General features: G+C 40.4%; 2 protein-coding genes across 7 annotated transcripts in view; both read right to left on the reverse strand.

The window, feature by feature from the left end:
* TTC17 (tetratricopeptide repeat domain 17) overlaps positions 1–14,233 on the reverse strand; it is a 118,324-nt gene extending 104,091 nt beyond the window's left edge. For 3 of the 5 annotated variants that reach the window (XM_006728795.3, XM_031020524.2, XM_031020517.2), the window contains exon 1: positions 14,044–14,233. In XM_006728795.3, coding sequence (XP_006728858.1) covers positions 14,044–14,202 — 159 coding nt within the window. In that variant the 5' untranslated portion in view covers positions 14,203–14,233. The remainder of the gene's footprint in view (positions 1–14,043) is intronic. The other 2 variants (XM_006728794.3, XM_081798292.1) reach the window with 1 other exon arrangement.
* An 8,771-nt stretch (positions 14,234–23,004) lies between these two features.
* Positions 23,005–26,182, reverse strand: part of API5 (apoptosis inhibitor 5) — a 29,336-nt gene continuing 26,158 nt past the window's right edge. The window contains exon 14 of one of the 2 annotated variants that reach the window (XM_006728791.3): positions 23,005–25,128. In XM_006728791.3, coding sequence (XP_006728854.1) covers positions 25,106–25,128 — 23 coding nt within the window. In that variant the 3' untranslated portion in view covers positions 23,005–25,105. Of the gene's footprint in view, positions 25,134–26,182 lie in introns of both variants that reach the window. The other variant, XM_006728790.3, reaches the window with a different exon arrangement.

The raw sequence follows: 26,182 nt of genomic DNA on the forward strand, positions 1-26,182 counted from the left end.
AACAAACGAACAACTTCTTATAAAAGCACTACCAGTCTACATGTTCTGATTTGTGTCACCAGGAAACATACAAATAACAAAATGAATAAAGTAGACAATTTACAACTTTACAGGAAAAGAAAACGAAATGCTGGATCAGGACTCAAGAGTCACGGATATTTCTCATTTGTATATTTATGATATTCTTGTAAATATATACAGAAAAATGTTGCTGTGCAGTTAGAGCTATTTTATATTTAACTCAGAAGTGACTCATTCCAGCAGCCAATATTTATCAAACAGAGTAATAGCCCAACAAAGATGTCCATGTCCTAATCCCAGAACCTGGGACTAGTTAGGATACATGGCAAAAGTTAATTAAAGCAGCTGATGGAATTAAGGTTGCTATTCAGATTACTTTAATTAAGACAGAGAGTATAACCTGATTATCCAGGTGGGCCCAATTTAATCACAAGGGTCCTTAAAAGTGAAATAGGTAGGGGCGCCTGGGTGGCTCAGTCGTTAAGCGTCTGCCTTCGGCTCAGGTCATGATCCCAGGGTCCTGGGATCGAGCCCCGCATCAGGCTCCCTGCTCGGCAGAAGCCTGCTTCTCCCTCTCCCACTCCCCCTGCCTGTGTTCCCTCTCTCGCTGTGTCTCTCTCTGTCAAATAAATAAAATCTTTTAAAAAAAAAAGTGAAATAGGTAGGTGAAAGAGAGAGACGTTGCTAAGAGAGGTCAGAGAACAGGGCCAAGAGCCAGGGAATATGGGTGGCTTCTGGAAACTAGAAAAGGTAAGGAAATGGACTCTCCCCCAGAACCTCCAGAAAGATATGCAGCTTACTGTCCCCTTGATTTTAGCCCAGTGAAACATGGGTTGGACTTCTAACTTACAGAACTATAAGATGTTAATTTTGTGTTTTTTTTTTTTTTTTTAAGATTTTATTTATTCGACAGAGAGACACAGCGAGAGGAAACACAAGCAGGGGGAGTGGGAGAGGGAGAAGCAGGTTTCCCGCGGAGCAGGGAGCCCGATGTAGGGCTCGATCCCAGGACCCTGGGATCATGACCTGAGCTGAAGGCAGACGCTTAACGACTGAGCCACCCAGGTGCCCCAATTTTGTGTTGTTTTAGGCCACTAAATTTGTGGTAATTTTTACCAGCAGCAAATAGAAAACTAATGCAAGTACCCACTAAGTTCAAGGCACAATGCCAGGCTCAATGGTGATAAAAAAAGCACGTGTGAGCTTGAAAATTCTTAGATGGATACTATGGACTGAACTGTGTGTCTCCCCAAAATTATATGTTGAAGCTGTAACCTCCAATGTGACAGTAATTGGAGACTGGGCCTTTGAAAGGTAATTAGTTTAGATGAGGTCATACGTTTATATGACAGGATTGGTGCCCTTATAAGAGGAGACATCAAAAGCTTGCCTTCTCTTTCCCTCTGCCATGTGAGGACACAGCAAGAATGCAGCTGGTCTGCAAGTCAGAAAGAGAACTCTCACCAGAACCTGATCACTCTGGCACTCTGACCTTGGACTTCCAGACTCCAAAACTGTGAGAAAATACACTTCTGTTGCTTAAGTCACTCAGTTTATGGGATTTTGTTGACAGCCAAACTAAGATTTGTTAAGCAAATATTGGAAAAGGGACACTAAAATGAGAAGTTGAATCTTAATTTTATCATTACTCAGGTGATGGCAAACTCAACAGTCAGGAAATTATTTTGCTATTTCATGCCAGAAATCACTGCTGTAAGACACCACTGAATAAAGTTCAACTTGATTACTCATCAAACAGTATTAACATGGGGGGGTGGGTCAGCTTGACTAATTTCTTTTACTGCAATCCCAACAAGTGTGAAGTAAGCATTAATGACAAAGGTTTAATTTTTCTATGAAGACAGCAAAATCAAACTGAAGGCTCCTTTTTGTTCATACTTCCACTAATGGGCACAACACTGTTTCGCTAGGGCAATGGAAGGGATAAGGGGTCTTTCACTAGAATCGGATTATATAAACAAAGATTTGACATATCCCAAACACTGTTGGGCATTTTCAAACACTCCTGATGTAGTCCTTTAAAAGGAGAATTCGGGGGGCGCCTGGGTGGCTCGGTCTGTTGGGCGGCTGCTTTCGGCTCAGGTCATGATCCTGGAGTCCCGGGATCGAGTCCCACATCAGGCTCCCTGCTCAGCGGAGAGCCTGTTTCTCCCTCTCCATCTGCCTGTCACTCCGCCTACTTGTGCTCTCTCTCTGTCTCTCTCTCTGTGTCAAATAAATAAATAAAATCTTTAAAAAAAAAAAAAAGAGAATTCGGCAATATCTAAGAAAATTAAATATGCATTCTTCAAACCAGGAAATTCCATTTCAAAGAATTCCTCTTACAAATATACTCACAGAAGCATGCAAAGATCTATGAATGAGCATGTTCACTCACTGCAATATTGTTTGATAGTAAAAGCCTGGAAACAATCTAAATGGTTATCATTAGGGAACTGGTTAAATAAGTTACAGAAGAGCAATACAACCAAATACTCTACATTTTTAAGGGTAAAGAGAGTAGCTTTTCATTTCTGACAGATATCTACCTCTTATTAAGTGAATTAAAAACTAGTCATGAGATAAAATGTTTCCAGTTGTGGTTTAAAAAAAATCTATATGAGGGTTTGCATGGGAACTTTTTGGAAGAATACACAAATAATTCTGTGATTACTTCCAGGAAGGACTGTGAGTGGTTATGAAACTTCCACTTTTCATTTTATGTCATACTAAGTAGCTTGAAAAAAACGTTTTGAACTATGATCATGTATTTTAGTTTTAAATTATAAAATTAAAAAATATATTGGTGTATTATAGATAAAACTACAGAACTATTTTTCTTTATACTGGTAGTAATGCTTAGCAGTACAGAGAAGAGAACAGAGCCTAGGATGGGATCTGAGCCGGAGTTCACACACTGCCACTTCCTACCTTCATACCTGTGCAAGGAGTTTAACCATACTCAGCCTAAGTTTCTGTATTTAATAGAGAGATCAATACCCACATCTTACTGGGTCTATAGGACAATAAAATGAGATATGAATATGAAAACACTTGGTAAAGAGTTCAGTGAAATAGACATTAAATTTTATTACTATAAAAGTTACCTGTTCTCTTCCCCTAAGCGGCCTGAGGTGGCCTCTGAAAACGGTTCCCTATTCGTTTGACCCAGAAAACCCTACAAAATCACGCAAATCAAGAGGTTCAAATCTTCATGTTCACTTTAAGAACACACATGAAACTGCCCAGGCTATCAAGGGTACGCATATTCGAAAAGCCACCAAGTATCTGAAAGATGTCACTTTGCAGAAGCAGTGCGTGCCATTCCGTCGATACAACAGTGGAGGTGGTAGGTGTGCCCAGGCCAAACAGTGGGGCTGCACACAAGGTCGGTGGCTCAAGAAAAGTGCTGAATTTTTACTGCACATGCTTTTTAAAAAAAATTTTATTTATTTATTTGACAGAGAGGCAGAGAGCACAAGCAGGGGGAGCCACAGGCAGAGGGAGAGGGAGAATCGGGCTCCCTGCAGGGCTCAATCCCAGGACCCTGGGATCATGACCTGAGCTGAAGGCAGACGCTTAACCGACTAAGCCACCCAGGGGCCCCATTACTGCACATGCTTAAAAATGCAGAGAGTCATGCTGAACTTAAGGGTTTAGATGTAGATTCTCTGGTCATGGAGCAAATCCAGGTGAACAAAGCCCCCAAGATGCGGCATAGAACTTACAGGGCTCATTGTCGGATTAACCCACACATGAGCTCTCCCTGCCACACTGAGATCCTCACTGCAAAAGAGCAATGTGTTCCTAAGCCAGAAGAGGAGGTGGCACAGAAGAAAAAGATATCCCAGAAGAAACTGAAGAAACAAAAACTTATGGCCTGGGAGTAAAGTCTGCATAGAATAAATGCAAATAAAAATAAAAACAGAAAAAAAAAGTTGACTTTATCCTAAATTAGAGTCACTTCCATGTATGACTGTATAAAATGCAAACTCTGTGAAGGCAGGGACCGTGTCTCCTTTACAGCTGTATCCCACCTACCTAACACAGAAAGCATTCCAAGATGTGTTTAATGAGCTAGCTAAGTCTGCCAAATATAATGGCACCCAAAAAGCTCTCAGCAAATACTTGCTCAAATAAAAACGTTCCTGACTCCACTTAACCACTTTCGGCATGTATCATTCTCTTGAGTTTTACTAAGGATTAACTACCCATCTCAACTCCCCACCTAGCAATTAGACTCAAAGTAGAAAGGACTGTTGGGGGGTGGTTGGGTGTGGGTGTGTGGGTGGGTGGTGTGTGTTTGTGTGTGTGTGTGTGTGTGTGTGTGCGTGCGCGTGCGCGTGTGCGCGCCCGCACTCTGTTGCTGGTCACCTGATTTCAATTTAAGTAAGTGCCTCACTGGTAAGTGAAGACTGAAGTAAGATGTTAGTAAAAAATACATAAATGAGTTCTTTTCAAAAGTTAAGACACATGAAGTAGTTAAATAAATATGGAAAGCACAATCTGATCTGTCCAGTGTGAATTTCTGGTAGTAGGTCCTGAAAACAAATATGTACTTTAGCTTATATAAAATTGTCATGATGGTACAGATTTTTAATAAATGCTTCTTTTGTACATGTTTATAATAAAGAAATGTCTTAATGTTAAATGACTTACCTAAATTTATACAGTATTCAATAATTTAAATAATGCCACAATCTCAAAGTTCTTTGAGCATATCATCAAAGGTATGTTGAAGAGAGAATATATCTAAATAGCCAATCGGAATTTAGGTTATCTGAAGCACCATTTTACAACTCTGATTTAGAGATACTACATTCTTAGAGAAGGCTTAGTCTAGACCTTTTATTTTTAACAGGGAGAATGAATGAGTTGGCTTGCCCCCTTTAAAGTAAATGCACTGTGGGGCGCCTGGGTGGCTCAGTCCGTTAAGCAGCCAACTCTCGATTTCGGCTCAGGTCATGATCTCATGGGTTATGGGATCAAGCCCTAGGTTGGGCTCCATGCTCAGCAGGGAGTCTGCTAGGGATTCTCTCTCTCCCTCTGCCCCACCCCCTGCTCATACACACACACACACACACACACACACACAAACACACACACATGGGTGTGTGCTCTCTCTCAAATAAATCTTTAAAAAAAAATAAAGTAAACGCACTGTGCTTTCTCCAGACTACTAAAACAATGGTGGCCCATCACTGTGCTGATATGCAAAAGCTATTACAAGTGTGAATAACGGGGGCACCTGGGTGGCTCAGTCAGTTAAGTGTCTGCCTTTGGTTCAGGTCATGATACCAGGGCCCTGGGATCGAGCCCCGCATCGGGCTCTCCGCTCAGCAAGGAGCCTGCTTCTCCTTGTGTGCACTCTCTCTCTAATAAATAAATAAATCTTTAAAAAAAAGTGTGAATAACTGCTTGCACACATACATGCAGGTACTTTCCCTTTCTCTTACGTATTCAATATTTCCTGAGTGTTTATGATGTTTCAGCCACTGTTTCAGGCATGGGGGTTTCCTCAGTGACCATACAGAGTTCTATGAAAGAGTTGATGTTTTCATAGAAAGACTGGCAATAAAATATATATTACAACAGAAAATAGGTGCTATGAAGAAAAATAAAGTGGAGCAAGAAGACAGTGATGGAAGGAGATGCTGTTTTAGATAGTGTGGTCAAAAGACAGGTGACATGTGAACAGAGACTTGAAAAGAGAGGTGATGAGCCATAAGGATGTCTGCAGAAGTTTTTCAAGCAACAGAGGGAGCAGGAACAAACAAACCTGGTGCTCTAAAGACCACCCCAAAAGGCCAGTATGATGGCTAAATCACAGCACACAAGAAGGAAAGTGGTATTTGGGGCACAGAGATAGTCAGGGGCCAGGTTCCAGATCTTGCAAGGGCCTTAAAGGCCATGGTAAAAACTCCCAAGTTTTATTCTTAAAAGTATGATTGGAAACCAATGAAGGTTTCCTGATGCTCTTTCCTTCTCTTCCTCTACATCCGTTAAAGGAATCACAGGACCAGAATTTCGATCTGGGGAGAACAGACTCTGTGATGCAAAAGTGGAGCAAGGAGACTGGTTAGCAGGCTACTATGCTTAGGTCTAAGAGGAAGATGAAGAGTCTAGACTAGGGTTGTAGAAGTATGGGTGGAAAGACATGGCTTGATGCAGGAGACATTTTGGAAGTAAAGTTGACCGATGATTAGGTATGAGATGTTAGTCGAGGAAGATTTTGGACCTGAGCAATTTCGTAACAGGTGTGGTGGGATGGGAAATAAGAGTTCAGTTTAGGACATGATGTATTTGTGGTGTCTATCAGACAGCTAAGTGGAGATGTTGTGTGGGCAACTGGATATGAGTCTGGAGTTCAGGGAGAGACTGCAGATATGATTTGGGAGAATCCTCAGAATGAGACTGCATAAGATCATCTGATGAGCACATCAGTATTTAAGATTCACAAAGAAAAGAGGAATTCAGCAGAAGAGAATGAAAAGTCATGGTCAGGGATTCAGAAGAAAGCCAGGAGTGTATGTCCCGGAAGCCATGGAAGAAAATAGTTCAATATGGTCTGAGGACAAGTGCTGGCTGGGGAGATCAGAGGTTAAGAGAGATAAGTGAGAGCAGAGCACAAATCTGGCAATAAGGCAGGCCCCGGGATATCTTGACAAGAGTCGCAGGGATGAAGGACTTACTGGAGTGGCTTTAAGAGAGATCTATACAAAGAGAGCCCATGAGCACAAACAATTCTCTTGAGGTGTCTGGCTGAAAGAGCCACCCAACAGAGGAATTCCCCTTGCTTTTGCCACCACGGAGTCTAACTGAGATGCAGGTAGGGCTCACACCCTGCTCCCTACACTCTGGAGTGCAAAGCTGTTCTAATTTTTGACCCAACCTGCTGGCAAGCCCTCTTCTTTCTCACTGTCATAGTGCCTTCTGTTCACTTCCACCAATGTTGCTTCTAAACTGCAACAACTGCTGAACCCCACAGCTGATCCTAATCCCCCCTCAACAATGCAGCTGCCATTTCTCATCCATCTCGCCTCTGCCCTTTCTGATGATGGTTTTCTTCTTGTTTTTTTTTCCCTTGTCTCTTGTCACCTCTCCATATGTTTCAATGCCTGAGCAATAAAGCTGAGGTCAGTGACAAAGGATGACTTCCTTTGCATACACGATCTGACCACAGAAGATAGTCCAAGAGTGATCTCTGAAAGTACGGCTCTTCTCATGTGCATACAGCACCTTTTATGAAGGCCTAATGGCTGACTCACTGAAGAGTTACTTGGAGCTTTAAAGATCTTCCAGGAGTCTGAGGCCTCCTGTAGGCTAGCCTCCAGGATGACTATTACATTAGTGAGTACTGTAATGCTTCATTCACACAGTAGTAAATTCCTGAAGGGCAGGAACCGGTTCTCACACTTCTTTATGTCATCCATTTAACAGATAACTATTGCAGCCTAAGGGATTAAGCATGAAAGATGCAGGAGGTGCAGAGAAGACGGATATGGCCTCTCCCTTCATGGAGCATGTAGTAGTCTAGTAGGGCATTTACATAAGTAAATTGACACAATACAGCATAGTAAATGTCCTTAAGGGAATACAGGATACTATGAAAGCACATAGAAAGAACAGCTTACTCAAACTTGGGCATTAGAAGCTTCTCTGAAAGTGATGTTTAAGTTGTGAAGTGTACTGAGTTAGCCAGATTGGGACATTTCAGGGGAAGAACATGTGGAAGGGCCCAGAGGCAAGTGAGAACAGAGCATATATCTGGGGATACTGACAAGTGTTAAATATAGCTAAGGTGTATATGTGCGTATTCTGAGGTGAGGGTGAGGCACTCAAGAATGAGCAAAGATAACGCTAGAGAGAAGGAAGGGCTAGATCACAAGACATGTTAAAGAAGGACCATATCCTGGGATATGCACCAAACTAATCGTTCAAGGTAGTTTTCCTTGGGGAGTGAGAATGGAGAGAGGTGGGAGGACTTCACTTTCTTACTTTAAATATTCCCATAACGTCAAGCATTTACTTTTACAATGCCACACATTACTTCTGTAATTCAAATTTGTAATTAAACAAAACGAAGAAGGTTTTAAAAGATTAGTCTAATTGCACTGAGGAGAATAGATTGGAAGCAGGACAAGACTAGGGCGGGGAGAACTATTAGGAAGCCGTGGCAAGAATCAGGTGGCCCGAATTAGAGCCACAGTAGTGGCTATGGCAAGAGATGTAATTAGAAAGTAAAATGGAAAGATCTTGGTAAGGAATAAGGGAGACAACTAGATTTCTGACTTGGGCAAATGGGTGGATGGTGAATGGTGGGATCTTTCATTCAATTTGGGAAAACAGGGCATGACACAGGTGTAGGTAGGGTAAAAATGAGTTTAGATCTGATCTATAACCCTGAAGAAAAAAATGTGAGTTACAGAAAGAAATGTGACTATTCCCTGCATATATATGGTAATTTAAGTCCTGAGAAAATATGAGATTGCCCAGGTATATATAAAGAGTAAAAACAGAAGGCTGGAACAGAAGTTGGAGGTAGAGCAATATATAAAACTGAATTTCTCAGAATGGTCTGTGACCCATCTGTATCATAATCTCCTGAGGGGTTTGATAAAAATGGAGAATTCTTGGCTCTACCACCAACCTACTGAATCAGATACTTTAGTGGCCTGGGAATCTGTATTTTAAGCAAGCACCCCAGATTACTTTTGTGCAAAGAGAAGTTTGAGAACTGCTGATCTAAAAGATGGGTGGAGGAAGAAGAGTCAGGGAAAAGAAAAAAAAAAAAAAAAGGTTAAGAAGGACCTGTACTCTGCTCACCCTCAAGGAAAAATGAGAATTTCATGTCACAGTCGCCATTGGAAAAGTGCATATTCATCAAAGCACAGTGGGCTGGTGAAAAATAAGCAGACAATAAATATTTGTTCAATAAGTAACTGGGAAAAGTATTTAAAGTTATAATTTACATCTGTATGTTTATAAGCTCCTATTAACTACTGTAAGTATAAACAAAGTTAACACCTGGGTGATTTATAAGAAAAAAAATAATAGTGGGAAGTCTAAAAAAATGGATTGAATGAGAATCGCTTTGATGCCAACGTCTAGGACAAACTGCAAAGGCTTAGCAAGTTAGTGAATAAGCCACCATGACCTCTCAGGTCCAAGTAAATCCCTCAAGTGTATAAACATAGAAACACTTTATGACAAAAAGATGGGCTCAATTTGAAAAGTACTGAAAGAAAGCTGTCAGCTTCATAGTATCATCTGGATGCCCTCTCCCAGATGAAGCAATTACTTAATATCAGACCCAAATTAAACCACTCCTTCACTTAATAAGCTATTAAAGACCAAGAGATAAAGATTTAGCCTGTCTGTCCAACTAAATCCGATAGCTCTTGCCCAAATCACAGTTGCTGAAATAACTGCCTGTCAAACACTTCTTATGCCAGGGTTGCTAGGCTTCAGAGCATCGGTTTTACTAGAAACCTCATTTGTTCTAAGCAGTTAAAAGGATCTGGACTCTAAACACATTAGCTTGAGAGAAGGCAAGATGATTAAATAACCCCAAATTAATTCACACCTAATTCACACCCACTCCCAACTTAAAAGTCATCACAAAATATTCTGCAGAGGTAAAGCAAACTGGCCAAGAGAAGACTTTTTACTTCATTATTCCCATTTTTCCTTTTTCTTTTCTTTCTTTCATTTGTAGGTACTATGAAAGGGGGGGGGGGACGTACTTCAATCTTTCTGAGTACAAGGTGCTCACCTGCATGCTACTACAGACTTTTACTTACTGCTATCACTAAATGCCACTCATTAGTTGTGTGACTTTGGACGACATTCTCTCCTATGAGTTGTACTACATATCCTTTAAGAATTGTTTCCAAACCTAAAGCTCTATGGATCTAAGATTAGAGAAGAGGGAAACAGTAGCCAAGAAAATAAATATTATAATGTTATGACAGAGTTGGTAACAATTATACTCTTTATTTACTTCAAGTTTTAGACCTCCACTTATAAAGAGAGAGACTATCACGAGGCAATGAACCCAGGGCTAGAAGTACCACCTTTGAATTCAGTAAGTCTAAGACAAACTGGTAACATTTCAGGAATTCATCTGTTAGCTGGTAATTTAGAACATGGAACATTGTTTTTTCCACAGAAATGATGTGATACATTAATGGTTAGGCTCTTAGGCTAATTCACAAAAGTTCATTTAACCTTCCATTCAAGTGACTCTCCAGACGGTTTTGGTAAAAATAGAAAATAAATGTTGCCATACTAGTAATGAGGAAAAAAATAGAAAAAAGGAAACAAAAAACCCACAAAATTTATCTTAAAAGACTATTCTTCACAATGAAGTCAACCAAATGATCCATTGACTTGATTACACATAGATCCTCCTAGTAACCCAGATTATAAAAGCTCACTACTTAAGTCCATGGACCCCAAGGATCCTTGCTTTATTTAAGGTACAGGGGGTACTAGGGGATCAGAGGTATGCCAAAGCCCAAAGCTGGGAAAAAAACCTATAGTTGAAGAGAAGAGGAGCACCTTTTCTTAGCTGTCCCTTGACTGCAGTGGGACAGGAACTTAGAGACTAGAGCATTCTCTTCATATCCCAGCTCCAGGATTCCCTGGACAATGCTCCGGGGAGTTCAGTGGCAGCTCAGTAAACATGGAACCTAAAAACATATAAGACATGCTTCCCAGCTCAGGCAGGGATTGTGGAAAGGAACAATCCCCTGAGCTGCCACACCAAGTGCTCACTACTTGCTACTGCTAGAAGCAACCACAGCGCTGACAGTGAGGAGGCTGCCTGGAGGAATGGCTGCTTCCGGCTCTAACTGAAGCCCCATTTCAAGCCCCTTACAGATTCAGGGCTTCAGACACATTTGCATGTTCACAAGTCAGCAGTCCCTAACTTGTGGGTACTTATCTTTATCATTTGCTAAGGCTTGAAATAGAAAAACCAAACAAATGTTCTCTTCTCCTGGGAAGAACTGCTTAATGTACTTAAAACTTTAACTATAGTGATGTTAACTATCCCTGTGTAAATCTGTATTTTGGGTAATTCAGATTTTTAATTCATAAGTACTTCTCCAAGTTCATTATGGAAAACAATTACCTATTATATCTAATTTGGACAGGTTTAAATATTAGGCAAAGAGTTTCAAAAGGTATTTGCCACTCTAATATTCTAAGATTGCCATTTCAGTTTGCTCTTAGCCCTCTCCCTGATATTAGACCACTTTAAAATTAAAGCACCCTTCTGTTCTCATTCAGCTATTATAACGAAAAACAAGTAGCAAGGCATTTGGTATGTCAGTTAAGATATCATTTATATATATATAATATACCATTTACATATATATATATCATATATATGTAAAGCTTTTGTTTCTGAACATATGAATAGATCTGCAGTATACCCAAATCCATATAATAAAGGGATCTTTCAATTCTTTAATAACCATAAACATATGTGATAATTAATCACAATCAAAACTGAGGTTTGGATTCTGCCTGCATTCAAATTACTGCCAGGAAGGGCAGCATGGATAATGCATGCACAACTATCAGAGTGGCACTCAGAAGCTGATCATGTATTCAACTCTTCTACTTTATTTATAAGTTTTGCTTTTCCCTCAGATTAAATCCACTGGCCTCTTCTTGTCTGTTTGTTTTTTAATTTAAATTTATTTGAGGGAGAAAGTGCACACGTGGGGGTGGGGGAGCCTGGGGGGGGGCAGAGGGAGAGGAACAAGTGACTTCATGCTGAGCTCAAAAATCAGGACCTGAGCCAAAAACAAGAGTGGGTCGCTTAACCAGCTAAGCCACCCAGGCACCCCCTTAGCCTCTTCTTGTTACGCTGTAGACACCAACTTTATTTCTTCTGATATAAAATTTTGTGGTTCTCTGAACTTAACATTGTCAATGCTATGTAGCAAAGTACTGGCAAATTCACTGAAAAAGATAATTTTTAAAAGCATGTAGTAAAGAAATCTTACTTTCCTAACTTTAAGCCTAACTACTTACTGCAGGGATACTTGGCAGATTTCCAAAAGATTCTTCAGATTTCCCCCTTTCTGAGGCAAGTTAACAGTAACCCCTACCTTCCCTTCCACTAAAACATAAGTATCCAATGTGCAAAAAGAAAAAATGTGGTTTTGGTTTTGTTTTTTAAACAAATCAGGTTCTGCTTTCCCACTGCAAGGTTCAGCAAATAATACATTTCTACCAGCTTTCACTTTTCAGATGGGCTACTTCCTTGGCTGAGTGGCAGGACACCAAAATGGGAAGGAGAAGTCAATGTCATAGTGTATAAATAGCTGTGGCCAAAAACAATACTGCAGAAGAGCCAATAGGAGAAGGGCTCCCCAAATTGCAGCAAGAGTGACTTAATTCCATGTATCCCTTCATGAGGGCCTCAGGGAAAACTATCATCAGGAAACAAACGAAAGTGGGTGGAGGAAGCAGCCAGGACTCACATAAGATTTCTAACCTTTTGTTAAGGAAAGAACTAGCAGTGTTTAATTCTAGAGTTTCTGAAACACACACCTATCTTTTAAATCTAAAATGGTATGGCCATGAAAAGGAGATTTCTTCTAATTTAAGTTAGGTATATAGAAAATGCCATCCAGTAAAAAGCCAGTCTCTTTTCTCACATATACTGAAAACCACTCACCAATACCAATCCGATTTTTAAATTGTTTAACTCACTCATTATACTTGAGGTAAAATTTGCCATCACGTGAACTTCACTTCATAAAAAAGTAAACCTGGCATTGTGTTCCTGTCATTATTCATTACACGCAACCCAAAGGTCCATAATTTCACACGATAATGATTAATACATTTAAGGTCAGGGAGCTAAATTGCATGGGGCACACAATTCACTTGGTAAATGTTTGCTGGACTTTTCAGGATTGCTCTCAAGTATTGGAAGTCATTAAGTTTACCAAGATTCTGTAGCAGAGCACACACACGTACTGTTGAGGGATCAGCAGCATTCACAAAATGTAGGCAATCATAAAGTCATGTAAGAAAAGCAATCTCTCCGGGCGCCTGGGTGGCTCAGATGGTTAAGCGTCTGCTTTCGGCTCAGGTCATGATCCCAGGATCCTGGGATCGAGTCCCGCGTCGGGCTCCCTGCTCAGCAGGGAGCCTGCTTCTCCTTCTGCCTCTGCCTCTGCCTCTCTCTCTCTCCCTGTCTCTCATGAATAAATAAATAAAATCTTTAAAAAAAAAAAAAGAAAAGCAATCTCTCCTCTGAGCAATTAGTTCGGGCACACAAGAATCCAGGAAATCACATATCCTCCTTGCGGGGCTGGGTCACAGGAACTAGGTAAAGAAACAGTGCAAAGTACACTGGGAAACGAGGGCAGTTTCAGCTGAAAAGATGCAGGCAACGCCACCAGAGGCATCTTCAAGCATTCCTTCGGAAGGAAAGTGTGTGTTGTCTCTAAAGAGCCCCTGCTGACCTGGGTAACGGTACAAACTGAAACCACCACAGCCCGACACATGTGGAAGAGGAGACGGGGGGAAGAAGCATTAGATGACCCACTGCCTAGGGGTGTCGAAGCTGTCACCGCCCTGGGACTCGCGCACACCCCGGCGCTGCCACATGCTTTCTACTTCTTCGGGGAGGGCTGGTGACGCGTGGTGGGCCCGAGAGGAACAGAGGCAAGGATAATGAATCTGCGATTTCTAAAGCCCAACAAAATGTCCCCAGAGCCCGAACCCCCACGGCCGGGCGACTCTACCCGCGCGGCAAGCCACCCCAGGGGTGGAAGGCTAAGAACTTGCAGGCGGCTGAGGCGAGGGCCAGAGGACAAATGGGGAGGGGGCTACGCCGGGTCTGAGTACTAGGATCGCTCGGGCCGCGGCGCCGGGACCGTGGGAAGGTAGGCTGGGGGCGGGACCGCGCGGAGCCAAACAGCCAGGGGCCGGACCTGGGAATCCCCTGGGGCGAGGGCGGGCGCGGGCGGAGAGGGACGCCTTGGCCGCTACCTGCTGCTGGATCTTCCCGTCCTCCGTGACGACCCAGTGCGTGGTGGCGAGGGCCCCTCGAGCCGCCACGCTCAGCAAGGCGGAAAGGCTGAGGAGCCAGCCTGGGCCGGAGCACGGCGGCAGCTCGCACCGGCCGCGGATCCTTACTGCCGCCGCCATTTTGCCCCCCCGGCCCGGCTGCTCACACCGGAAGCGGAAGCCGGCCCCCGCCGCCCGCCATCTTGGGGAGGTCGGCACTGGAGGAGGTGGAGCTCGGGAGGCGCTGCCCGCTGACAACCCGCTTTCTCAGCCTCGGTTTGGGCGGCGGGACAGCCTGGTTTGGCTTCAGGTCGGAGACCGCTTTTTTGTTATTGTTTTCCCGTACGCAATTCGATCTCGTGGCGTGGGAACCAGAGGGAGATAAAAGTAGTGTTCTAGGTGGAGTCTAAGCCGAAATGAGAGGACTCTGTGTGTGTGTATATTTACATATATATGTATTTAATAAAACCTCGGTTTTCATTTTAGTTCATTTTTATTTCGGGTTGTGTCATATAGTTGAGAAATAAAAGGTATGTTTTCGAAACACTTAAGGGAAGAGATGGATTCTCTTTTATTCTTAAAGTCTCGCAGTAGTGGAAGCTTCAGAGTTGGGCGTGTTGTCAGTCTAGGGCAGCGCTGTCCAGTAGAAATATGTGAGGCGCGAGCCACATAGGAAATTTTTAAAAAGACAGTGAAATAACGCATTTGATTTAACCCTTATATACAATACAGTATTAGTTCAATATAAAATCTGTACAAATTCCTGAGCTATTTTATTTTTAGTACTAAGTCTTCAAAACAGGTATGTATTTAGACTTCCAGCTCATCTAAATTCAGACTGGCCGGATTTCGGGGCTTAAGAGCCACATGTGGCTAGTGGCTACCTTACTGGGCAGCACAGGTGTAGGCTGGAGGTCTGTATCAGGAGACCAACAGCATTGGCATCACCTGGCAGTTTATGAGAAATGCACATTCTTGGCTCTTTTACCCCTCCCCACCAGATTCTACCTTTCAGCAAGAGTCCCAGGTGACTGGTATGTACATTAAGAAGCACTTCTCTCTAGTGAACCAACATGTAGGCCAAGGGACTAGCCTGGCTTCTAGCTTCTAGTAAGATAGGTTGTTTTAGGTATTTCAGGGCTGCCTTCTGGCTTGGTGTGTCATTTTGTGTTTAGGTTCATTATGCTTTTGGTTTTCTCTTTGGGAAGAGGAGGATGAGAGTTTTGCCTGACAGCCTCCCTACGCTGGCATATTGCTGGAAAACAAAAATAATTGCCAAGTGTTTAAACATCTCTTCGTACTATGGAAGCAACGACCACAGCTTTGGTTTTTAGTTCCATCTGAAAGTAGCTTTTCTTAGAGGATTGAAGTAATGAACATTCAGCTCTCTAAAAATGTGTGGCTTACCCACTTTTTTGCCTAGTTCTCTGCCAGACAGTGGGTATGGAAATCTGACCACCGAGCAATGTGCAATTTAGTGGAATATTTGGCAGGTTAACAATTGAAATATAGGATTATGGGGGTGTATAAGGGCGCATGTATAGAAGGGAGAGCGGCCAACCAGGTGAAAGGCTTCAAGCAAAGGTGCTGATTCAAGCAGAATAAACAATACATGTGAAAAGGTGAAAACAGTGTCAGGTTGTAAAGGTTTCTTCTATGTCATACCAAAGAGTTTAAACACAGACAATAGGAAGTGCTCCAGAATTTTGAAATAGAGAAGTGGCAAGTGAGTCTCCCTGTTCTCAGCATCTTATTTTAAGGCGTAGACATCAATCCTCTTACCTGTACATAAAATTGCTAAGTAATGGCAATTGTCATCATCTAATGTTTGTTAAGTGTTTTAATACATACTGGCACTGTACACACATAGTAATCTTTGCTGACTTACCAGGCATAGACTAGTTAAGTAATTTGGCCAAGATCATATAGCTAGTAAGTGGCAGACCTCAGATTTGGACTCAGATCTACCTGATTCTAGAGCGTGAGAATGGCTGAAGGATGGTGAGGAATTTGGGAGAAGCCCCAACATCACCTATTTAGGCCACCAGCAATTTCTCTGACACTCATAAGTTAACCTATAGAGGGCGGAATCATAGCTTCTGTAGCTTTAATGTACCACAGGCCTCTACTTTCCCTAGATGATAACCCTGTCCTTGGGGATCCTGTGTTAGTTTTCTGTTGTTTTTTTACCATAAATTTACCATAAATTTAGCAGCTTAACACATATCTATAATCTCACTGTTTTCATGGGTCAAGAGTCTGGCATGGCATGGTTGTGTGTTCTCAGGGTCTCACATGGGTGATATAAGGCTGCTTTCTTCCCAGGGTTTGGGGGCCTTTTTCCAATTCTTGGCAGAATTCAGTTTTCTTGCTGGCTGCTGACTGTGGCCATTCTCAACTCCACTCACCATTCCTTGCTACCATGACCTTCTCAACATGGCAATTATTCCTTCAAGGGAAGCAGGAAAATGTCCACTGCTTGAGTCTCTGACTTCCTCCATTTCTGATCGCTCGGCCCAGATTTAAAGGGCTCATGTAATTAGATAAGGTCTGTCTGAATAATCTCTCTTTTGATTAACCCAAAAATTAACTAATTTGGGTTGATCTGTAATCTGTCAGTGGACATTTGGATTGCTTCCATATCTTGGCTATTGTAAATGATACTGCAATAGACATAACAGTGCAATATATCTTTTCAAATTAATGTTTTTATTTTCTTTGGGTAATTACCCAGTAGTGGAATTACTGGATTGTATGATATGTCTATTTTTAATTTTTTGAGGAGCTTCCATGCATGGCTGCATCCATTTACATTCCCACCAACAATGCACAAGGGTTCCTTTTGCTCCACATCCTCGTCAACACCTGTTATCTGTCTTTTTGATTCTAGTCTTCTGATAGGTGTAAGGTTTTGATTTGCATTTCCCTGATGATTAGTGATGTTGAACATCTTTTTATGTGTCTGTTGGTCATCTGCATGTCTTTTTTTAAAAGATTTTATTTATTTATTTGTTAGAGAGAGAGAGCACAAGCAGGGGGAGTGGCAGACAGAGGGAGAAGCAGGCTCCCCGCTGAGCAGGGAGCCCGATAGGGGACTCGATCCCAGGACCCTGGGATCATGACCTGAGCCAAAGGTAACACTCAACCGACTGAGCCATCCAGGCATCCTGATTTTTTTTTTTTTTGAAAAAATGTCTATTCGGGTCCTCTTCTCACTTTTTTTTTAAAAAAATGTATTTATTTGAGCGGAAGTGTGTGTGCGAGTGGTGGTGGGGGAAGGAGCAGAGGGAGGGGAAGCTGACTCCCTGCTGAGCATGGAGCCCAGATTCTGACCTGAGTGGAAACCAAGAGTTGGCACTCAACTGACTGAGCCACCCAGGCGTCCACCTCTGCCCATTTTAAAATCAGATTATTTGTTGTTGTTTATTTTTTGGTGTTAAGTTATTTATATATTTTGGGTATTAATGCCTTAGCAGATATATCATTTACAAATATCTTCTCTCATGCAGTAGGCTGCCTTTTCATTTTATCGATGGTTTCCTTTGCTGTGCGAAAGGTTTTTTGTTTTTGTTTTTGTTTTTTGTTTGTTTTTTGTTTTTGTTTTTGTTTTTTGGTGTAGTCCCAATACTTTATTTTTGCTTTATTTTCCTTGCCTTAGGAGACATATCTAGAAAAATGTTGCTAAGGCCAATGTCCAAGAGATTACTGCCTATATTTTCTTCTAGGAATTTTGTAGTTTCAGGTCTCACATTTAGGCCTTTAATCCATTCTGAGTTTGTTTCTGTGTATGGTGTAAGAAAATGATCCTGCTTCAGTCTTTTGCATGTAGCTGTCCATTTTCCCAGCACCATTTATTGAAGAGACCATCTTTTACCCATTGTATATTCTTGCCTCCTCTATTGTAGATTAATTGACTAGATAAGGGTGGCCCAGTTAGGTGACTGTCTTTGGTTCAGGTCATGGTTCTGGAGTCCCAGGATTGAGTCCCGTATCAGGCTCCCTGCTCAGCAGGGAGTCTGCTTCTCCCTCTGACCCTCCCCCTTCTCGTGCTCTCTCTCTCAAATAAATAAAATCTTTAAAAAAAAATTGACTAGATAAGCATAGGTTTTTTTCTGGGCTCTCTGTTCTGTTCCATTGGCCTGTATGTCTATTTTTGTGCCAGTATCATACTGTTTTAATTACTACAGCTTTGTAGTATATCTTGAAATTTGGGATTGTGACACCTCCCACTTTGTTTTCTTAAAATTGCTTTGGCTTTTTGAGGTCTTTTATGGTTCTGTACAAATTTTAGTGTTATTTTAGTTCTGTGAAAAAGATTGTTGGTGTTTTGATCGGGATTGCATTGAATCTGTAGATTGCTTTGGGTAGTACAGACATTTTAACAATATTTGTTCTTCCAGTCCATGAGCATGGAATGTTTTTCTATTTGTTTATAGCACCTTATATTTCTTTCATTAGTGTTTTATAGTTTTCAGAGTATAGGTCTTTCACTTCCTTGATTAAGTTTATTCTTAGGTATTTTTTTTTTTAAGATTTATTTATTTGAGAGAGAGAGAGCACCAGAGAGAGCGAGCGAGCAAGCACAAGTTGGGGGCAGAGGGAGAGGCAGGCTCCCTGCGGAGCAGGAAGCCCGATGCGGGGCTCGATCCCAGGACCCTGGGATTATGACCTGAGCCGAAGGCAGATGCTTAACTGACTGAGCCACCCAGGTGCCCCTATTCTTAGGTATTTTATTCTTTTTGGAATAATTATAAATGGAATTGTTTTATAAATTTCTCTTCCTGATATTTCATTATTAGCATATAGAAACATGATTTCTATGTATCCTGCAACTTTACTGAATTTATTTTTTACTTATAATAGTTTTTTGGTGGAGTCTTCGGGGTTTTCTATGTATAGCAATGTGTCATTTGCAATAGTGACAATTTAACTTGTTCCTTACTGATTTGGATGCTGTTTCTTTTCCTTGTCTGATTGCTGAGACTAGGACTTCCAGTACTATGTTGAATAAAAGTGATGAGTGGATATCCTTGTCTTGTTCCTGATCTAAAAAGGAAACAGTCTTGGTTTTTCATCATTGAGTATGATGTTAACTGTGCGTTTTTCATAATATGGCCTTCATCATGTTGAGGTATATTCCCTCTAAACCCACTTTGGTGATGGTGAGAGTTTTTTATCATGAACAGATGTTAAATTTTGTCAAATTTTTCTGTATTTATTGAGGTGATCATATGATTTTTATCCTTTGTTCTGTCAACGTGGTGTATCTCATTGATTGGTTTGCAAATATTGAACCATCCTTGCATCCCTGGAATAAATCCTACTTGATCGTGGTGAATGATCCTTTTAATATATTGTTGAATGCAGCTTGCTAATGTTTTGTTGAGGATTTTTTTCTTCTATGTTCATCAGAGATATTGGCCTGTATGTTTGTTTGTTTTGGTAATACCTTGTAAACTCTTGAGTAATTCTTTTTTCAGTTAGTTATACATTGTTAGCATCTGATGGCAGGAAGCATTTCCGATACAAATATATTTTTGTCTTCCAGAAAGCTTGGTTAGTTTGACTTTTACTTACAGTCTCTATAAAGTATAGAATTTTTGAAGCTAGGAATTGGATAATGATAAAACAAACTTTCTGGATTGTTTCCTTTGGGCCATTTTATCTGAAAGTTGCAGAGAATCTCCATACTGTTTATTCCTTAGAGAAAATACAAGATATAAAGATACCTGAGAGAGTTAACATTCTGTTCAAATTCTGTTAATTATCTTTTGCTTCATGGTAAACCAACTTAAATTTTAGTGGCTTAAATGTTTAATTTTAAAACATGATTTATTATATTTCATAGTTTGTTGGCTGGACTCAGCTGGGTGGTGGTTCTTCTGCTGTTGGTTTGGGTCACTCATGGGGCTGCATTCAGGTGGGACCTCAGCTGGGGCTGGAATGTCCTGAAATGGCTCAACACACATCTAGTACTTTAGCTGGCGTGGCTGAAATGGCTCGGGGTGGCTGTGCTCTCAGGGTAGTTACAGAGGCTTCTTACATGGTAGAAGCTGCCAGGCTCCTTGAGGGCCAGCCCCAGAACTGGCAGTGTCCCTTTTGCATTCTAGTGGTCAAAGAAGGGAGTAAGGATAGCTCAGATTCAAGGGGAAAAGGAAATAGACTCGTCGTCATAAGTGAAGCAGCCATGTTTAAGCAGAAATGGAAGAAATTATTGGCAGCCTACTCTGCATATAATTAATTCCTTTAGAGGGATTTTGAATTGATAGATGTTGATAAGGTGGATAAGGAAGGAGGCTAGTTATGGCTGGAAGGGCTGTAGAAATATATCTCCCCAACAGCTATATGCAAAGTGAATAGGATTTTCAAAGAGGAGACAGAGGATACCTAAGTAGAGTAATTTCATTTAGAAATAGTTTGCCAAATAGATCAAGCAGTCTGAAGCATGAGGACTACTATGGATGAGACCAAATGTCCAGTCAGCCCAGGATTCTAGTTCACAGTGACACTAGGGCTGCTCTGAGGGTAGCATGATGGTCAGCCTTAAAAGAATTTTCCTGATACAACTTACCAGACATTAATTTATTGAAAGCCTTGCAGCTGTTACTATATTTGGGGAGAACAGTTATATTTGGGGAGTAATTGTATTGTGACTGTTCATTCTGTAAGTAACAGCCATACCTGCTCCCACCCCCAGCTTTTACTCCCACATACACTCAAGTTTCAGTATCCTTATTTTATGATGAATCCAAGTTCATTCTATTCAAACCTTTTGTGAGTTTGTGCTTTTGACCTCATCACCCTATAGCAAGCTAAATTTTAGTTTTTCCTCATAGGAATACCATTTCCTTATTTCTTATTTGCTCTTCTCTGTTCCTTTTCCACTTATTTCTTGAGAAATACCAACTGGAGTTGTATGTAGTATTTCATCTGTCTAAGGCCTTGTCTCAGGTCTTGTTTGTAATATCAACCCTTTAGGACCAGAATTTTATGGGATTTTCTTATTTGTGATTGCATTAGTTTTAGGGAGTAAAGGTACAACTTCTAGGAATGAATCTATGATTTCTTAGGTTTTTGATAAATTAGGTTTCATTAGTCTAAATTTTAGTTTCCATCACACTTATTAGACTTGAATCTCATTTGCTGTTTTCCACCCACCCAGAACGACTCTGAGTTCTTTCTTCCTATGGTTTCTAACACGGGGAGAAGATCGTGTGCTGAGGCAGCACACAAGTGGATGGTCCTGTACCCAACTTGGGAGGAGAGGCTTCCCTGGGAGAGTGAACTCTAGTGTGATCTGAAGGATGAATCCTAAGTTAGCTGGATGAATGGGGGTAGAGTGTGGGGGTAACAGTGATTTTTCTGGACGGAGGAAACATGCCTCAGTCTCAGAGCACAGTGCCCTCTGAGTTAGTCAAATAGCTCCTTATCATAGATGAGGAATTTAGGAGTCCAAGGGTTGAAACTAGGAATCTAAAAGCTTTGGGATAGCCCCCGACCCCCGTTTTTTTGTTTTGTTTTAGCGCAGCCTGGTGCTCTTAAAGCCAAGTGTTGTGCAGGTTTTGTTGCCTCCATCTCAAATGCTTTTCCCTGACCTCTTTACTGGGCTGGCTCCAAATCATCATCCAGGTCTCAGCTCAAATTAATTCTTTAGACTTTTCCCAACCGTTCTTTCTATGCTAAGTCACATTAGAATGCGTTTGTTTTCATACTACTACTCTCTGAAATCAGCTTACCAGGCCTGCATAATAGAATGTGAGCTCCCATGAGTTTGCCTCTCTCGTTCACCGCTATATTCCCAGTCTGAAACACTGCCTTTTTCACTGAAAACTTACTATGTACCAAGCACTGTTTTAGGTAGTTGGAATTATCAGTGAGTAAAATACAAAAATCCTTACCTTTGTGGCATTTTAGCCTCATTACATTCTATCAGGGAGAGACAGAATAAACAACGTACAAGTAAACTATACAGTATGTTAGAAGTTGGCAAATGCTCTAGGGAACATGTGGTAGGGTAAGTGGGATTTGGAGTCTTGGCAGGATAGAAAGGGGTATTGCAGTATTTAATTTTCCTTGAGAAGGTGATCTTTGAAGATCTGAAGGAGATGGAGATGGAGTTAGACAAGAGATTAGAAAAGAAAGAGTGGCTAAAGGGACCAGCTAGTGCAAAACCCCTAAGGCAGGAGTGTCTTTGCCTTGCCTGCATGAAGCTAGCTGACTGGGGCAGAGCGATGGGGAGGAAGAATAGCAGCTGAGGTCAGGGATGGAAAGCCATGGCAATGTTTTTGATTTATATTCTGAAATGAGCCATTGAACAGCTTTAAGTAGGAGTGGATCTCTGCTGTCGTGTTTAGAACAGGCTGTAAAAAAGTCAAGTGTAACAGCAGGGAGATCCATTAGAAGACTGTTATGAAACTCTAGGCAAGAAATGATGGACATAGAAATTTCGCAGTCCTCAGCATATAGGTGGTATTAAAGCTAGAGGACTGGATGTGATCACCAGGGGAATTTAGTTATCTTGTTCTATCCATTTAAATTTTGGCTTTAGAACACTCCTAACCATTCTTGGTGCTACTTCAGGAAGACTTTTAATAAAGGCTGGTTGTCAAATTAAGAAGTTCTAACTTGCTTTACATATTAACTTGAAGATGGAAATTATTTATTTCCTAACAATTTGGCAAGTATGTATCTGATGTTTTGCTTCAATAAAAATAACCAAATCATTTTTTTCAGAAGAGTGTATTAACTTTTAAAAATAAATCTCCAAAAATGAAAATTAAAGATAACTTGCAAGACTTGAACTCCTTGAAGGCAGAGCCATAACTTGTCCATCTTTATATTTTCATGGTCTAACACACTGGCACAACAGAAATAATCAATAATGTTTAGTGGATATCCAGGAATCTTAAGTTATCATAATCATAACACATCAAGACACAAAACAAAATTACAAAAGGAAATTTATTTCAAAAGCATAAGGGAACATTTACATTTGAACAAGGTGATAACAGGTGTCTTGCAAAAGAAAAAAAATTCATGGCATGAAGTTTTTCTTTCAAATTTTTGAAGCAAAAATAACCTAAGTTGTGCACTATTGCCTTTGGAAAGGTAAGAGGAACAATGAGGTGGTAAAGGAAGGAACACAGTCAACTCAGTATCAAACTTGAGAAAGTAAAGTCACTTCTGCTCAGCTTTGAGTTTACAAATATGCTTTAAAAAAGAAAAAGAGGAAAAGTTAGACTTAATGTTCAAATTTATATAACTGTAGTCCCAATACAGTTTCCGTATTTGAAATGGCTTTAGGCCACCGGCTGATGCCTCTGAGGTCCAGACTATCTGGTCACAGTTTTCAAATGGCAATTCTATGTTCCTATGTCTGTTCAGATTCCAAGGGAGCTTTAGGTTCAGCTCATAGTCTTTTGGAATGTTTAAGAGATTATTGCCACCACTCCATAGTCAAGCTGACCAACTTCTTTTGCTCACTTGTATCATTCTAGTCTTTAAAAAATATTTTTCCCATAAACATGTGCAGTAATTCTAACAAAGGGGTTTTGCTTTTTCCCCAATGTAGAGGTAACAGTAATGAAGACACCTGCATTAGAATCACAAACTATTCCTCAAAAAAATATGTCAAACTACTAGAAAATGTCATTCAGGCATTGAATTTGAATAGCAAACTTGGGGAGGGAAGATTAACTGTGGAACAAAAATATATGAAACATTCAAATGCAGAGCAAAGGGCCTATGCTACTAAAAATGCCCATGACATTAATCACTCCACAAACCCCCCGTCTGTTGTTTTAACCTAAAGAATCTATTAGCTAACTTATACAATAATTTTGATTAATAACCTGAGAAGTTAAAATCTTGAAAGTGGCAAAAGCAAACCGAGAGAGCATCCCTTTCTTATTGGTACACCATGTTTTCAAGTCACTTTTCCTGGGTTGCCCTGGTTATTAAATCCCCAAATTCTAAATTATTCTATCTCATCCTGTAGAAACCTATATGTACATAAGATTCAATATTTTGGCTGTATTTCTCCAGCAGGGATCTCCAAATTTATCTTTGAAAATGCAGCCTTTGTTTATTTTTAGTTTTAAATAACAATAATCATGTAAGTGCAACTGACTCAAAATTCCTCACTACTGGGAGGAAAACCTAGGTAACAAGTTAATAATGGATTCAGCCTCAAAAAGGATCATCACTGTGTCAAAGACTACCCGTTCCAGGAATTTAAAAAAAATGATTTATGTTGTGTAGTCAAGTTTCACAGCATGCATGTATATATACACACACATATGCTTATGTATGCATGTATATTATACATACACATTTCTATTCAAATAGTAAGATCCCATAGTCAAAAGTTTATATCACAACATATGGAGAAGAGTTAAGTAAGCAGTGCAAAGCAACTTACTTCCTCCTAAAAATGTAATGTCATTTCTACATTTTAAGAAAGCTGATAAGTATTTTGCTTTTATAACACTAGGTAGGAAATGCCTAGCAGCTTTATTAAAATTAACAATGAAAATAAAATGTTAAGATTGACCATGACTCTTCTCCATATGTTGGGGAAGAAAAAAAGACAGAGGGTAGAGGAAATCAGTAACCTTTCAACTGATCATCTTTACCAGTTATCAGAAACAGACTGAATTTCATTATATTTTAGACTTGAATAGATTTCAATAACAAATTACCAAGATGTTTAAAAGTAAAAGATTCACAATATGAAGTCTGAATGATGATGATATTGCAAAAACAAGTCAAGATTGTGGACAAAGCATCCAAAAATATCACTGTGGTTTTTACCTTGGACATAACCATGGTCTGTTTACAAAAGTAGATCATACATACAAAGGTATAAAGAACATTAAGTTTTTAGCTGAAGGCAGCAGTCCTTTTAAAGGGACATCCCCGGCAATCCAATGAGTAGTAGAATTTAAGTATATTAAGCTCATGACAATGCTGAAGAATGTGATGTCTTATTCAGTAGAGTCTTCCCCGACTACGATTTCCTCGTGCTCCCCAACCTCGGCCACCTCTACTTCCCCTGAAGGCTCCTCTCTGCTCTACGAAAAAGCGAACAAGAGTTTAGGTCTTGCTCAGGACTTCATGGTACAGCAAACACAGAAGAAACGTAGCTCGTAGCTTTGAGTGTATAGCAGTAAGCTCTATAAAAGCAGCACTGGTATTCTGCTAGTCTATAAATTCAATCTGTACATAAAACCAGGGCAACATATATACTAAAGCACATATTCAGAGTAGGTACTCAATTAAATGTATCCCACTAACAAGATATTTCAAGGTGACAATATTATAACTACATTTCTTCGTTCTTTATTTTGATGCCTATCACTACTAAAGATAATTAAACTATAAAAATTTCTATACTTGATATGAAATTAACAAGCCACTGGTCTTCAAAAGCTAGTGCCATGAATGCAAAATATCTTAAATTATCAATGATCAGTTTTGAAAAATTAAGCTAGACTGAAAAGCGTACCTTTCAAATGCAATGAATAGGCAATCTGTTTTGGTCACAGTATTTCAGACACCTGGACTCACAAAAATGCAGGTATAAATGCCAATAGCTTTTCTCATTGCTTTATCAGCTACGTGAGCTGCTCAGAGTACTGCCAAAAAGGTGATTATGTACACAGTGTTTAGCACACTGATGTAAATTAAGAATATCTTTTGCTGAAAAATCAAGTCACTTGTGTCATACAGTTGAATGAGTTTTTGATTCATTCACTGGTTACTCTCTTTTATAGCTCCAGAGAAATATTCCTTTAAAGAGTCTTTCCAGTGAAGAAAATTGATTGAAGTTATCAGCCAGGTTGGACTTTTCATCATACATAAATAAGTTAAGAGTCTCAAACTTCTAATTCCAGAGATCAAATCTCTTTACTGAACTTTCAAACTTCCTCATTGCAGCAATCTTGTTAGGAGCAATAAAAACCACCTGGCGTTGCCACTTTGCATCCATAATGTTGAATGCTTGAAAAATTCCTATTAAGTCCATATTGCAATCATTTTTTTGCCATTATGGCTAGAAATATAATTTGGGTAATGTTTTGATGTTTTTTTTTTTTCCCTCCAGCAACCATGAGTTAGAAAA

The sequence above is a fragment of the Leptonychotes weddellii genome, chromosome 11 (genome assembly GCF_054177405.1).
Source record: "Leptonychotes weddellii isolate Sample4059 chromosome 11, ASM5417740v2, whole genome shotgun sequence".
In the NCBI taxonomy this organism is placed as follows: Eukaryota; Metazoa; Chordata; class Mammalia; order Carnivora; family Phocidae; genus Leptonychotes; species Leptonychotes weddellii.